General features: G+C 38.2%; 1 protein-coding gene across 1 annotated transcript in view; it reads right to left on the bottom strand.

The window, feature by feature from the left end:
* The window catches only part of LOC124802831 (dynein axonemal heavy chain 2), a 1,031,222-nt gene that overhangs the window by 929,793 nt on the left and 84,639 nt on the right, over positions 1–16,790 (bottom strand). Inside the window, 4 exon segments of the mRNA XM_047263843.1 lie at positions 1,844–1,854; positions 10,937–10,944; positions 15,063–15,405; positions 15,486–15,565. Of these exon segments, the coding sequence (XP_047119799.1) occupies positions 1,844–1,854; positions 10,937–10,944; positions 15,063–15,405; positions 15,486–15,565 (442 nt within the window).

The raw sequence follows: 16,790 nt of genomic DNA, 5'->3' as shown, positions 1-16,790 counted from the left end.
GTAAATGTAAGAAAATGTAGTGTTGTGCCCCGAGCACGGAGACGAGCGGGGGGTAGTGATGGGGGGACCACCAATAAAGTGTCATATCCCGGGCACCAGGTATGTTTGCTACATCACTGCATAGGCCTCCAGTTTTTTTTTTTAAAGCGAGAAAGGGAAGATAAACAACTGTCATATACATCACTCCATTTCCACACCACAATGACTGCACTGTTTTCCGCATCCCCCAAACATGATTTACATACACTGCGCTGCTAGTGTTGCCATGTGCCATCTGTAAGTAGTTGTGACATGCCGACAATGAACACAAGCTGTGGTCACATTACTGTGAATGGACTGTGTATGGGGGATGCAGTAACAGCTGCATATATCTTCCACAGGAGAGATACACGAAAAAAACCATACCAAGAATATTTAGAGGTTTCCAACCCAAACCTTTTCAAAGTATACCTGTTGTGAGACTTCTGAGTTTTTAAAATACCTCTGCTTGCTTATGAAAAATCAAAACACATTCACAGGACTTGGTGGCCTAAAATGTGTTTAACAATGCAAAATGCTGCATGGTGATCAAAATTCTCAGGAAAATGGATGCAAGCTATAGGGAATACTGGTTGATATATAACATGCACAGGAATCAAGAGGAAAAAATAAAAATACACGACCAATAATGAAGTGTTCATATTAGAAATGGTATAAGGAAGGATTTTAGTCTTTTGGCAGTACTGTTCAATCTACACACCTGAAAACTAGAGAAGGAAATAAAAAGAAAGATTCAGAAGTGGGATTAAAATTCAAGATGAAAGGATAGAATGATAAGATTTGCTACTGAAATTGCAATTCACAGAGAAAGTGAGGAAGAACTGGATGACATGTTGAATGGAATGAGGAGTCTCATGACCACACACTGTGGATTCAAAGATTCAAAGATTTGGGACTAAAAAGTAGGAAGTAAGGACTTCTGCAACCACAAAAGAAAAATAAGGCATGACAAAGGGCATTCTTGCCCAAAAGAAGTCTACTAGTATCTAACACTTGCCTAAAACTGATAAAGAAATTTCTGATAATATACATTTGAATTACAGCATTGTAAGGCAGTGAATCACAGACTGTGGGAAAATCAGAAAAGAAAAGAATTGAAGTATTTGAGATGCAGTGTTGTAGGAGGATGTTAAAAATTAGGTGGACTAATAAGAAACGAGATGGTTCTCCACAGAATCAATGAAGAGAAGCATACGGAAAATATTGAGAAGAAGACGGGATAGGATGTGTTAAGACATCAAGGAATATTTTCCATGGTACATGAGAGAGCTGTAGATTGTAAAAATTGCAAGGGAAGAAAGAGGTTGGAATACATCTAATAAAGAGTCGAAGGCATAAAGTGCAAGAGCAGCTCCAAAATGAAAAGGCTGCCACAGAGTAGGGATTCACCAAAGGCCACATTAAATCAGTCAGAAGACTGATTTGAGGTGGAAAAAAACTGTTATATGCACTGAAATCTCTACAGAGGAGGGGTCATGTGGAGAGATATGTGATTAGACAGTAGAGTGCCTTGCTGACTAAACCTACATTAGGAGGGCAGATAAGGAAACAGTATTGCCCCATCCCGCACATGTACCACAGCAGCAACTGCTTGTAGTCCATAAAATACATTATGCACACTGAACTCTCTACAAAGGAGAGGCGATATGGAGAGCTATGTGATCAGACAGTAAAGCGCCTTGCTTACTAACTTACATTATGAGGGCAGGTACATAAATGTATTGCTCTATCTGGCACAGGCACTGCTACAGCAACTGCTTATAAGCTTATAATAAAGGAGAGAATAGGAATATTTGTCATTAACTAAAACTCCCACTACACCATTAACTCTAACACCATTGAGTACCCTTCCTGTGGAAGCTATAATCCAGTACCACAGAGGTGTCAAGACTCTTTAAACTGGGTTTCTTGCAGGCACAGGCACAGGTATCTACAATGTGCCAAGCATCTCATTTCCACCAAATGCACTACAAAGCCATTAATATTCTGCTACAGTACATAATCCATGTTAAGAGTGCGGGTTTTTTACTGTCCCCTTTTGTTTCTATCACATTGGGTAGTAAGCGAGGGGTTGGAAAACTTCATCGTCATTAAGAACAACAAAGCATGGGAAACAGTGTTCTTTTCTGTCTCTTACTACCTTCCACTTGATATTTTCCTTTTATCAGAGATAATGGACCCACAGTATTGCATGTTGTACTACCAGATTTACCTTTATTGGTTTTCTGAGATAAGGCATTTTCTTACAAAAGATGAGATGCGAATCTGCCGAAAGACAAAGGCTTTGGCAGTGGTCTGTTTATGCAGCTGGACTTTTAGGTACATGTGTTCCTGACAGCATCACTTTTTGTCTTTGGGTGGATACATAACCTCCATTTCACTGTCATGGCAAAATAATTTGTGAAGTTAGGTAGTTGTAATACTTTGTACTGCATCCACACTCTGTCATATAGTAAATATTTCCTGAACTTCATGTTAATCTGGACAAAGCAGTGGCATTTTAAATGTCATACAGTCATATTCTAAGGTGAATAATGATCGTTGTAAAGTATTCTGGAAGAGCTGGTGAACTGAACATAACACAAATTTACATGTCTTCAGTAACACATTTTACATTATTTCTTAGTATATGGATGATGACAATGATTCCTGCTGTCTCATATTCTGTGTCACAAACCCATCAAGGTATTTTGCACTTAGAAGCTTGGTTACCCAACATGAGATTGTAATCTCCATCAGAGGAATTTTGCTTCTCAATCATTTGATGTTTTTAAGTATTCCAAAAATTCTTATACAAAGAACCTCCTTCACAGTTCCTAACCAAAACAGGTTCCCAGCAGAAATTTGTATTCTGTTACAATTATATTGTTTAATAATACACACATCAAAAAAAGTTTTGCATCACCTCGGTTCCGGAACATGTACAGAAAATTGGAATAGAGATCAATATAAACATCATTTCTGCCCTTTTTATTGCTCATGAAAACCACACATTGCATGTTGTACCACAATACAGCGAGACCTTTAGAGGTGGTGGTCCAGACTGCTGTACACACTGGTGCCTCTAATACCCAGTAGCATGCCCTCTTGCATTGATGCATGCCTGTATTCATCGTGGCAAACTATCCACAAGTTCATCAACGCACTGTTGGTCCAGATTACCCCACTCCTCAACGGCGATTGGGCATAGATCTCTCAGAGTGGTTGGTGGGTCATGTCGTCCATAAAAAGCCCTTTTCAATCTATTCCAGGCATGTTCGATAGGGTTCATGTCTGGATAACACACTGGCCACTCTAGTCGAGCAATGTCGTTATCCTGAAGGAAGTCATTCACAAGATGTGCAGAACGGCGGGCATGAATTGTCGTCCAGGAAGACGAATGCCTCGGCAATATGCTGCCGATATGGTTGCACTATCGGTCAGAGGATGGCATTCACGTATCGTACATCCTTTACGGCGCCTCCCATGACCACCAGCAGCATACATGGCCCCACATAATACCACCCCAAAAAAGCAGGATATCTCCACCTTGATGCACTCTCTGGACAGTGTGTCCAAGATGTTCAGCCTCACTGGGTTGCATCCAAACACGTCTCCGATGATTGTCTGGTTGAAGGCATATACGACACTCATCGGTGAAGAGAACGTGATGCTAATCCTGAGCAGTCCATTCGGCATGTTGCTGGGCTCATCTGTACCACGCTGCATGGTGTCATGGTTGCAATGAAGGGCCTCACCATGGACATCGGGAATGAAGTTGCACATCATGCAGCCTATTGTGCACAGTTTGAGTCGTAACACAACATCCTGTGACTGCACGAAAAGCATTATTCAACATGGTGGCATTGCTTTCAGGGTTCCTCTGAGCCATAATCCATAGTTAGCAGTCATCCACTGCGGTAGTAGCCCTTGGGCAGCCTGAGCGAGGCATGTCGTCGACAGTTCCTGTCTATCTGTATCCCCTCCATGTCTGAACAACATTGAGACCAAACCATGGTATTGACCGTCTAGGCATGGTTGAACTACAGACAACACGAGCCGTGTACCTCCTTCCTGGTGGAATGACTGGAACTGATCGCCTGTCAGACCCCCTTCGTCTAATAGGCACTACTCATGCACGGTTGTTTACATCTTTGGGCAGGTTTAGTGACATCTCTGAACAGTCAAAGGGTCTGTGTCCACAGTCAACATCTATCTTCAGGAGTTCTGGGAACTGGGATGATGCAAAACTTGTTTTGATGTGTGTATATGACATTTTGTTTGGAGAACTGGCCACCATAGCTCATTTGTTGTACTGGGTGTACACCATATCTGATATCCACACCACTGGAGATATTTTGCTTGCATGAGGATGATCTGTAGAAGTTTCATGAGCCACTAGCAAAATAAATGTACACCCAAACAGAGGGCCGGTACGCTTGAGTAAGACTTATACTACTAGGGTGTAGCAAAGTCCCAGACGTTGCATGCTAACAACTGTCTTTTTCTCAACAGCTATTAACCCATCAGTATATAGCACACCTTGAAGGTGAAGGACAATTTATGAATGTTCATATCATTTTCTTGGTACAGATGTCACCACTGTTTTCAGTGGTACCTCAGTACGATCCTTTAAGTTTTATAGCTTGTGTGATGGGGCAGAATACGCACCCTATTAAAAGATAAGACAGTGGTGGTGTGCAAAAAAGAATCTGGTTTTATGTGTGTGTTGTAGCTGAATGGGAAGAGTTTGCTTGCCAGTTTCAACACAGAGATGAGGTACATACTTTTCCTCTAAACCTTTTTACAATGTGATACCTGTATGATGTAAGTGTCCATTAAGATGACTATTTGTTATTAAATGAATTACTGCATGTCCAATGTCCATCAGTAAAACTGGCAGAAAACTGTAGCAAACTGTGGCATGGGCACAAACATTAATTGGAGAATAATTAGTTTGTTCAATAACAATTATTTATGTAAAAATAGGGACATCACACAGAAGCTTGTTCCATATATGGACCTGAAGTGATGCATATAAATGGTAAATTCTACAGAGGAAATAAACATAACCAACATATACATTGATTAGCCAAAACAATAATAGCATGCTGGTTCATCTATAGAACACAATACAGCAGTGATTTTGAATGGTATGGATTCAACAAATCCTTGGTCTGTGTCAGAGGCATGAGGCACCCAATGTCTATGTGCAAGTTATGTAATTCCCATAAATTACAAGCCAATGGTTTGTGGATGCAGAGTTGGACTCAATAGCATTCCAGATGGATTCAGATCAGGCACATTTGGTGGCCACGGCATCAATGACAGTATGTACTATCACTGTAATACAGCCTTGTGACATTGACAGTTATTCTGTTGTAAGATGTCATCACTTTCATGGAAGACATCAGTAAGTATGAAGGGATGCAGGTGGTCCACAATACTCTTCACACAATGTACAGTTTTCACAGTGCTTTCAATTCTTACCACAGGTCCCATGGATGCTGGATGAATGTCCTCACAACATAATACTGGTACCCCAGGCCTGCTTCTGTGTTTTAGCAGCCACTCACCTGGATGATGGCATACTCAGACACAACCATCAACCTAGTGTAACTAGAAATGTGATTCATCCAACCAGGCAACATGTTTCAACTGATCTACAGTCCAATCCCAATGATTCTATGTGCACTGCAATACTAATTGACATATTCAAATGTTGAACATGGGAACGTATCAGTATCTGCAATACTAGCAGAGCCTTCACCATGTATAAGAGAAGGCGAATTACCTGACAACAACATCGTAAGTGACAGCAAACTCAAAATAGTATCACAAAATGTCCAATATATTACCAACAAAATAGAAAAAATTGACGAATTTTTAAGTATTAGTAGTCCTCATATTTATCTTGTGAATGAACTAGGGTGCAAACCTGAAGAAATGTGTAGCATTAATTTAAGTAATTATAAAATGGTCAGTGTCCATTGTAGGAAACAACAAAAAGGTGGGGATGTTGGTATTTATGTCAAAAATAATGCCCAGTGCAAAAAAATTATTGGGTGGACAAACTTGCATGTGAGATTGTTTTTGAAATAGCCGCAACAAGAATAAAGCTTAGAAATGCCAGTTTAATAATAGCTAGCCTGTACAGATCCTCTAACAGTACACGGAAGAATTTTTCTGTCCTTTAGAGGGACTTGTTGACAAACTCTCACCTCATAAAAAACAGACTATGATAGTAGGGGATGTGAACATACACTCCTTAACTAATAGTATAAATTATCTTAGATATACTGATATTTTACAGTCCTATAATTACACCCATGTGAATTCAATGCCAACAAGAATTACATGTGACTCTCAGACATGTATTGACCATGTTATTACAAACTTCAGAAAGGAAGACCTTGTAGTTAGAACTGTTGAGAATCACATTTCAGATCATAGTGCATTAGTCCTAAAGCTTCACACAGACAAAGAAATAGTATCTGATGGGGGCCTATTTACCTATAAAAGAAAGCTTGACTATCGTACATTAAAGGAAACCCTGGCACACAAAAATTGGCATCCGGTAGGCCTATATGAAACAGAAGATATTAATGAAAAGTGGGACAAATTTTATGCAACATTAACCCATTGTCTTAATCAAGTGTGCCCAGTGGTCAGAATACTAAATAAAACTGACAGCTCCACCAATCTTAAACTTCCCCCTAACATGATAAAATTAAAGTAAGATATGAAGGATTTATATATTGTTTTCAGAGACACAAACTGCAGCACTTCCAATCTAAATATAAAGCCTGTAAAAAAACCTACAAGGAAGCACTTAAGACATTAAAAGCACAGATGTATGCTGAACAGATGAGGCAATCTAGTAATGTCACCGAAACAGCGTGAAGTATAGTACATAAGGAAAAAGAGGGAGTGACAATGCAGTGTGTAATAACATAATAATAAGTGACAATGAAAAATTGCTGAGTAACCCAAAGGAAGTATGTGAGAGATTCATAGACCAGTTTAGTACAATGAGTAGGAAGGATGTGATCGACTAACCATGGGTGCCAAATCCCAGTAATGTCAGTAATTCATTCTTCCTGAGGTGTGTTACAGAATTGGAAATCCTGAAAACCATTTCCAACTTAAAAGCAAATACATCCAGTGGTTGGGATGACATCTTGGCGAAAATTTCTGAAAGAATGCAGTGATCAATTAATAAAGCCACTACAACGTTTAATAAACAGCTCTTTCAACCAGGGGTCATTTCCTGACTTGTTAAAAGTCACTGGAATAAGACTGATGCATAAAAAGGGAATAACCACAGATATACAAAATTATAGGCCTATTTTATTGACATCAATACTTAGTAAGCTGTTGGAAAGGCTACTTCTTGATCAACTTGAATCATTTTTCCGTAAGTACAATCTACTAAAAAACTTTCAGCATGGTTTCAGGAAGGGCCAGTCTACAATAATAGCTGTAGTTACATTTTTGCAAGTGGTACTGAATAAACAAAGTTATTAGCACCCTTTTAGACCTATCCAAGGCTTTTGACTCTGTAAATCATTCTGTTCTTCTACATAAATTTGAAACTTATGGAGTCAGAGGAGTAGCATTAGATTTGTTAAGATCCTACCCTGATGACAGGAGACAATGTGTAAAGCTGTATTATACAACTGGGAGACATACACAAACAGTAACATCATCTTATAAAATTCTTAACTGTGGAGTCCCTCAGGGAAGCATTTTTGGGACTTTTTTGTTTATTGTGTAGATCAATGATATAATAATTCCACAAAATTCAAATTATAAATTATGCTGATAATACCTCCTTCATAAGTTGGGGCTCTACAAAACAGTTAACAGTGCAAATTAACGCAGAGAACATTAGCCTCATCACAGAATATCTAACCAGAAACAAATTGGCACTAAATAAGGACAAAACAATTCTGATGGAGTTTCTCCTAAATTATAAATCATAACAAGTGGATTCAGAACCCGAGCTATCAGTTGAAACAGTTGATAAACATAAATTCCTGGGATAGAAGACGAACATCGTACATGGAAGGAGCACATCAGCTACATGTGTAAAAAAAATTCCTGTAACATCTACCTCCTAAAATGCCTTTCTAGCATAATAGTGCCACCTGTTTTAAGACAAATCTATCTTGGAATTATACACTCCCACCTGCAATATGGTATCGAGATTTGGGGTGGGGCACCAACAGTATATATGGACAGGGCTTTTAGAGCCCAGAAAAGAGCAATTAGGATAATAGCTAATAGTAGTAAGTGCCAGTACTGTAGAGAATATTTCATTAAGTATAACACACTAACAGTGTGTTCATTGTATGTTCTCAGAACTATACTGTTTGTAAAAGAAAATATGGAGCATAGTGTAACCAACAGTGAAATCCATAATTATAATACAAGAAAAACAGAGGATTACCACATAAAATTTAAAGAGTAACAGATCATAGTCCATTTTCTGCTGGAAGACATTTTTATAACAGATTGCCAAATAATACAAAATTGTTAAAAGGAAACATTTAAGACAAAATTAAAGCAACTGTTCATTGATAAATGTTTGTAACCCCTCAAAGATTTTTAATGTTATTGTGTATAATTTATCTTCACTTTTAAACTTTTTTAATGTTCTTGTGTTTGTAAACTGACTATGTCCATGACTGTTAAGTTATTATGGACAAATAAACCATTTATTAATTTATTTCTAATATGCAATGGAGCCCCATGTTTAACAATGTGCACTCCAAAATAGTTGTGCCTGCACCAGCATTGTACTTAGTCATCATATCTGTCACAGATGACAGCCTATCCTACTTTACAGAGCTGGTAAGCCTTTCTTGATGAGGCATGGTTGTCCACAGTGCCTTGTCACCCACTCATGTTTTCACCATCCTCCAACCATTTTCCACAGATTCTCATGACAGAAGCGAACAGACAGCCTGCCATCTTGCTATTTCCCCCTCAATCTGAGGAGTTGGGCCATAACTATTTGCCCTTTGTCAAAGTCACTTATGTCAGAGGCTTTCCCCATTTGTGGCATACATCATGACTAGAATGATTCCCTATTCATCTCTGCTCTGCTTACATACTCTTCATTACACCACGTGGTCACAACACCATCATGTTGTATTCAGTCTCAAGGTGGGCAGTGGACATAAGTTTTGGCTCATTAGTGTAGTACATTGCAATAAGTGTCTCTTCATATACAAGAACCCTGTCAAACAGCCTTTGAACATAGTTCTGGCAAACCAGATAACTTTTATTTCAGTCCAAACATCAACTGACTGAGTACTGGAAATTTTCACCAAGTCTCTAGCCAGTGATATCATAGACTAATTCAAGGGGCAACATATACTGTGAATAGGTACGCCAAGAAAGAAGCAGTACCTTTTTTGTGGAGAAACCTTAAACATTCCTATCACCATGTGAATATGCATTATTCTGTTGAAATGGAATTCCATAAATGTGCTGAAGGAAGATGCTACCTTGGGATACATAATTTCCTTGTTTTTCTTTTTCTTTTTTTATAACCATAAAAAATTTCTTACCAAAACATACTCTCTCGGAATTTCAGTATTAAACCAATCCATGATGCATAAGGCCTCTCTTGTAGTGTCTGTCATTAGAGTTTGTTGAACAGCTCCGTAACCCTCTCTCACTGATTAAACAACGCTGTGATAAAATGGCTGACTAAAAGATCCTGTGACAACATGCGCTGCTCTTCTTTGGATCATCTCTCTCTCTCTCTCTCTCTCTCTCTCTCTCTCTCTCTCTGCTGTTAGTCCTGCTTGATAAATGTTCCAGAGTGATGATCAGTACCAAAGAATCAGTCAGACCAGTGTTTTGTAAGCCACTTTCTTCTTGGATGAGTTACATTTCCTTAAGATTCTTCCTATGAATCTCAGTCTGGCAACTGCTTTTCCTACTATTTTTTACGTGATCACTCGACTTAATAATGCTCCATATGGTTACTTCTAGATATTTTATAGCAGACACTGTTTCCAGAAATGTGTCATCAATGGTGTAGTTGTACAGTAGTGGATTTCTTCTCCTTTATACGTGCAATATGTTACATTTATATATATTCAGGATCGACTTCCAGTTCCTTCATCACTGATCAGTCCTTTGCAGTCTTCTAGCATTGTTATTTCTTCCACACAACCGCATCATCTGCTAACAGCCTTATGGAGCTTCCAAAATTTTCTACTAGATCATTTACATATTTAGATGGGTGAACAAATAATGTGATGATGCACAGCTGTACGAAATATTTTTAAATTTATTCATTCACTGTGAGTTCCTTGACATCAGCTGTAATAGGTATAGATCAACTACCCGATAGTGACATAGAAAATTTGTGCTGGACCGCATAGTAGCTCTATTCATAATACAGCTGATGTCAAGGAACTCACAATCAGTGAATAATTTTCTCATTATTTTGTACAGCTGTGGATCATTAACAATGTCTTTTCTTACAGACATGACTGTAGTTGTGTTGCACATTTTGGTAACAAACATTGGTCACAATTCCTCATTGACTCATTCTCCCTGTTGTGGGAATCCCAGCAGTTCTCCAAGCATTAGGTGATGAATTTAAGTGGGCTATGATATAAGGATGTGAACAGTGTGACATATGAAAGTTTGGCACGGTCTGGGGAGCATACAAGGTTAGCTGAAGTAGTTAAGGTGACCACTCACAACAAACAGGAAACCCGGATTCAAGTCTCGGTCCAGCACAAACTTTCATATTGTCACTGTTGGGTAGCGAATCTATGCCTGATACAGCTAATGTCAAGGAACTGGCTGTCACTTAACTATGAAAATAATTGTTATCTATTGTAAACAGTAACTGTCATAGTACACTTCCTAGGGGTACTACTGAAATTACCTTTACATCTGCTGATTTAGTTTTGTTAAGAGCGATGTGGTGAGCTCTTTCTGCAAGGAATTTTTAAATCCAGTTGCAAATCTGGTGCAATACTTGATAAGCTCTATTTTTTTTCACTAAACTGCACTGCGAGACAGTGTCAAATGCTTCCCGAAGTCTATGAAAACAGCATCAACCTGAGCACCAATGTCTACAGCACAGTGGATCTCATGAGAAAGAGAGTGAGCTGAGTTTCACAAGATCTCTGTTTGCAGAATTCATATATATCTTTATAGAGTTGATTTTCGTTCTCCAAAAAATCTTAATATGTGATACAAAACACGTTCTAAAATTCTACAACATATTGACCTCAGCAACAGAGGCCTGTAATTCTGTGAATCTATCCTATAACCCTTCTTGAAAACGGGAATGACCTATGCTTTATTCCAGTCAGTGGGTACTTTTTGTTGTTCCAGCGACTATGATAAACTGCTGCTAGAAGAGGTGTAAGCTCTTTTGCATAATCTCTGTAGAATCTTATAGGTATCTCACCTCATGCCTTCCCACTATTAAGCAATGGTAGTAGCTTTTCTAGCCCATGATCATTTATCTCAATATTTGCCATGTCAATGTCTGTACAATGATTGTAAGCAGGAACTGTATAAATGGTCTTGCACAGTGAAACAATTTTGAAAGACTGAATTCAGTATTTCAGGCATCTCTCCACCATTTTCCATTTCAGTGCCAGTGTGATCCCCGAAATTTGGAGAAGGGATTGAGAGTTCAGGGAGATGAAATAAGAAATTTGAGATTTTCCAGTGACATCACAATTGTGTCAGAGACAGCAAAGAACTTGAAAGATCAGTTGAATGGAACAGACAGTGTCTTGAAATGAGAGTATAAGACGAACATCAAAAAAAGCAAAACAATGGTAACAGAATATAGGCATTGCTGAGCAAATTAGGGAAGAGTCACTTAAGGTAGTGGATTAGTTTTGCTATTTGGGCAGTAAAATAACTGATAGTGGTCGTAGCAGAGAGAATATAAAACAGGGACTGGCAGTGTCAACAAAAGTGTTTCTGAAGAAGAGATATTTGTTAGAATTGAGTATTCAAAGTCTTGTCTAAAGGTATATGTCTGGAGTATAACCAAGTATGGAAGTGAAATGTGAATGATAAACAGTTCAGCTTTTGAAATGTGGTGTTACATAAGAATGCTGAAAATTAGACGGGCAGGTCAAGTAACCACTGAGGAGGTACTGAACAGAATTAGGAAGAAAAGAAATTATTGGCATACCTCAACCAACACACGGGATCAGTGACAGGACACATTCTGAGACATCAAGGTCTACCAATTACGTACTGGAGGGAAGTGTGGGGAGTAAAAATTGTAGAGGAAGACCAAGAGATGAAAACATAAGCAATTCCAAAAGGAAGTAGGCTGTACCACTTATACAGAGATGAAAAAGCTTTAATAGGATAGTGTAGCATGAAGAGCTGCATCAAACCAGTCCTCGGACTGAAGACAGTAAGACCAAAACCTCTTAAACAGTTATTAGTCAGATCACCTGGCAAATTTTCCTTTCAAAATCATTGAACACTTCTATCATTGCCCTCCCTATGCTTATTTTTTTGCTTTCTTCAGCTTTTGTTTGCCAGGTAGGTTTAGACTTCTCTTGAATCTGTGCTGAAGCTCTCTTTGATTACACAGCAGTTTTCTAACATGATTATTAATCTGCAGTGGGTCTTACCCATCCTTTAAGACCTAATTGACAATGGAATACTAAACAGTGCTTTTGAATTTTTCCATTTGTGCTCAACATCTTCACCCTCAACCCTGAATATTTGATACTGACTGCTCAAATACTCAGCAATTTGTATTCTGTCACTCTTGCTAGGGAAAAATATTTTCCTATCTTTCTTAACATTCTGACACTACCACAGCTTATGATCACTGAACCCTCCATTAACTGATTTGAAAATATCATTTATTTATTTATTTATTATTATTATTATTCCCCCCCTCCCTGGGAGGTCTAAGATGTGATCTTCACAAGTTGGTTCTCTACCTGCCCAAAGTAATTTTCGGACGTGACGTTCAGAACGATGTCTCATGAGTTCCTGCCTCTGATGCCAATTGTGATCACGACTCCCAATAGCACTATCAGGAAACTCATACAGAAAATTCTCTCTGAAGTGCTCTAACACTACAGCTCCTGACAGAGGCAATCTATAAAGACATCCTAAAACCATTTTTGGCCCACCTTTGATACTCAACTTCACACAGATTTATTCATCTACATCCACATATACATCTAAATGATAACTGTGCAGTTCACAATTCACTGCCTGACAGACGGTTCATCGAACTACCTTTTAGGTATTTCTCTACAGTTGCAATATCGAATGGCATGTAGGAAAAACAAGCACTTAAATCTTCCTGTGTGAACTCTAATTTCTCTTATTTTGTCATTGTAATCATTTCTCCTTATGTAGGCAGGCACCAATAAAATATTTCGCAATCTGAGGAGAAAGTTGGTGACTGAAATTTCATGGTGACATCCTGCCACAAGAAAAAAAAAGCCTGGTTTTAATGATGACCACCTCAATTCACATATCATATCTGTGGCACGCTCCCCCCTATTCTGTGATAATACAGAATGAGATGGCCTTCTTTGGACTTTTTCAATGTCCGCCATCAGCCCCCTCCGATGCAGATCCCACATTGCACACCTATATTCCAGAAGATGGTGAACAAGCCTGGTGTAAACAATCTATTCAGTAGAACTGATGGGCTTCCTAAGTGTTCTGCCAATATAATGCAGTCTTTGGTTTGCTTTACCACCTCATTATATATGTGAAAATTCCAATTTAAATTATTCATAATTGTAATCTCTAAGTATTTAGTTGAATTTAAAGCCTTTAGATTTAAGTGATTTGTTGTGTAACCAAAATTTAGAGGATTCCTTTTAGTACTCCATGGATAACTTCACACTTTTCTCATTCAGAATGAGTGATAACCTGAGCAGATACTATTAATACATTGCAGCAATAAATATGCCACCACCTTTGGTGTCTAACCTATTCTTACAATAAATATTCAAATCTGAATAAAGAATTTTGTTGCTATTCACTTTTGATTTCAATGAACTTTCTGTTCTTAATACTATCTGGGAGTCATTACCTTTAACATATGATTCTGAGTCTGTGACCTTACCACGGATGTTCCTGCAGTTTACTGATATCATGTTAATGACAACTCCTTCAACTCCGTAGATAAATTTATGAACAGATAATGTCTGTAAGGTGAGTTACATTACTTAAAATTTACTGAAAATTAAGGCTACATCCAATAATGCAAATGGCCAATGAAGCCATATCTTCTGAGATAAATGTGTCTTATTTGCAAACCTACGGACAATACTCACATTGAGAATGACACAGCTACTAATGTTGTATCTTTGTGTTAAGAACACCATTCTGCATGTGAGGAAACTAAGCAGAGAATTTGACAGTGACAGTGTATTTGTAACTCACACATTATAACACTGTTTGTGCAAAATTTAAATTAAAAAATGGGGGACAGAGAGAGAGGAGGCAGGGGTTTAGGGCACGAAGTACAAAGACAAAAATGTTCATGATTTTGTGGCCACTTGTTGACGTATTGCCTGTTGACTTATTTCTCAGTATCTTCAGCCGATGTTCGTTTAACTCTTTTTCTGATGTTTTGCCAGCATAAGTGACTGACAATGTCAAAAGTTTACCCTTCATTGTTGGTGTGTCTGCCACCAGCAATGGAAGGTGGCCTTTTCAAAACGGCAGTCACTTGTGCTGGCGAAAAGTCACAGAAGTCTTAAATGTGAGACAAAAGCCAATCAGCAATGCATTAAATACTTGGGTTTCAGTTACTGAGGTAACCATACAGAAAGTGATTTGCACCTACCTGGAAAGGAATAAAAGTCAGATATTAGATCACTGCAATTATTACACTTATCTGTTACCTGCAATACAAATGCTTTAACAACTACTCCCTGTCTTTTGTTTTAATATTCAGTTTCAAATACAAAACTGCCATTCTATGGCTGGAACAAAATATAACTAACAGTAAAACTAACTAACAGTAAACAAAAAAACTAGTCAAAGGATACTATCTGGCCATGCGGTTGCAGTAAAGAATGGGGGAGCATATATTTTGCCAACTATATTCAACATTGACAATTCAATTCCATTGTTTATGGTACCAAATGTGACACTTTCAAAAAAGTTTTCTGGTGAAATCTCACTCGCTGTATCTTTCACAAAATAAGTAAGATCACGAACACGAAAGTTTGGATATCCCAAGCTGGCACAGAGAGTTGTCCCATGAAAATAGATGCTGAGCACATCTTCAGACTTCTCTGTGAAAAATTTTTCTATCACACTGTACACCTCCTCTGACCAGTTTGATGCAGAAAGACCATATAACACAGTAAATGCTTTAACTTTCTCGACCTGCAACAAATAACATATGTAACACTGGTCATGGAAAAAGCACAAAGCAATTGTTGATCCATCTCAATTCACACACTTACAAGAGAATGAAGTTGCTCTTTTGTGTATTTTGGTCCCTCATCAACAAGTACTTCCTGTTCTTTTATTTCCTGTTTCTTGCCTACAACAAAAAAAACACCATCTTTAATAAAAAAACTATGAAAAAATTCAACAAAAATCTAATGTTTTTTGAATTTTTAAAATCCACTCATCAGAATAAACGTGAGGAACAGAAAGAAGGAAAGCACATAACTATAGCCACAGAATAGGTACCAAGGGCAAGGGTACATTTTGATAAACTAATTTAAAAAGAGAAAAAGTATTTTGGTGGAGTTTGGTTATGGAACATGTGTGTAACAGAATTATGACAAAGTGATTTATTTAGTAAACCATAATAATCCATGACATAATGGATAGGTGCTACATCAACAGAATGTCTGTGAAATTGTTTTATAATTTAATAGATAGATAAAAAATCTGCTTACAAAGCTGTGACAAGAGAAAACACATTTAAAGGTTAAAGAAATGTGCAAGCTTTTGGAGCCAGTGGCTCCTTCTTCTGGTAGAAGTGCTGAAGAGAACAAACAGAGATGAAGGAAAGGACAGACGAGGTTTAGGAAATGGGGAGAGTTTGGAAAAGTTGCCCGAAACCCTGTATCAGAGGAGACTTACCGGATGGGTTAAGAAGGAAAGACTGATTGTTGGTGATGGCACCCGACAAGATTTTGAAGTTGTTTTATTAGCCTTGTATGATTAGTTATTAAGTTATTAGTAATAAGTTCTGTTTGTTAACAATCAGCCATGCCGGAAACAGCTATGCAAGAAGTAGTAATAGACTTTACAAGTGCCAACTGTTGTGGAGTAAATACAGTTAATGGCAGCCAGAATATTATTTCAAAAGCTGTACAATAACATCCAGTTCACTTGAAACATAATAACATTGGTAAACATCTCCCTCCAACCACCATACAAAACCTGGAGCTTAAATAGACCCTCAACACACTCATGAACCTATCTCCAAAAGTGTCGGTCCCACAGAAATATTTGCCCTTACCAAAGGTCTTATCTTTTGCCCCACTCCCAACTTCAATCAGGATGGGATTTGTAGTAACCCACCAATTACTAACCTACTGCCCACAGCAGATGTAAATTAGGCAACTACAGCAATCATAGTACACACTGATACTCAAACGGCATAGCCGCGACTACCTGAGGTGGCCACCAGTAGCAGCACAGTCACTGACCACCACCACTGGTCTGTCATGTATACGCAGCACTACACCATCGACACCTAACATGGGTAGTGTCTTTATAATGGTATGTACAGGCCCATAGTTGTTAAATGT

Source organism: Schistocerca piceifrons, chromosome 6 (assembly GCF_021461385.2).
Source record: "Schistocerca piceifrons isolate TAMUIC-IGC-003096 chromosome 6, iqSchPice1.1, whole genome shotgun sequence".
In the NCBI taxonomy this organism is placed as follows: domain Eukaryota; kingdom Metazoa; phylum Arthropoda; class Insecta; order Orthoptera; family Acrididae; genus Schistocerca; species Schistocerca piceifrons.
This window is presented reverse-complemented; position numbering and strand designations above follow the sequence as displayed.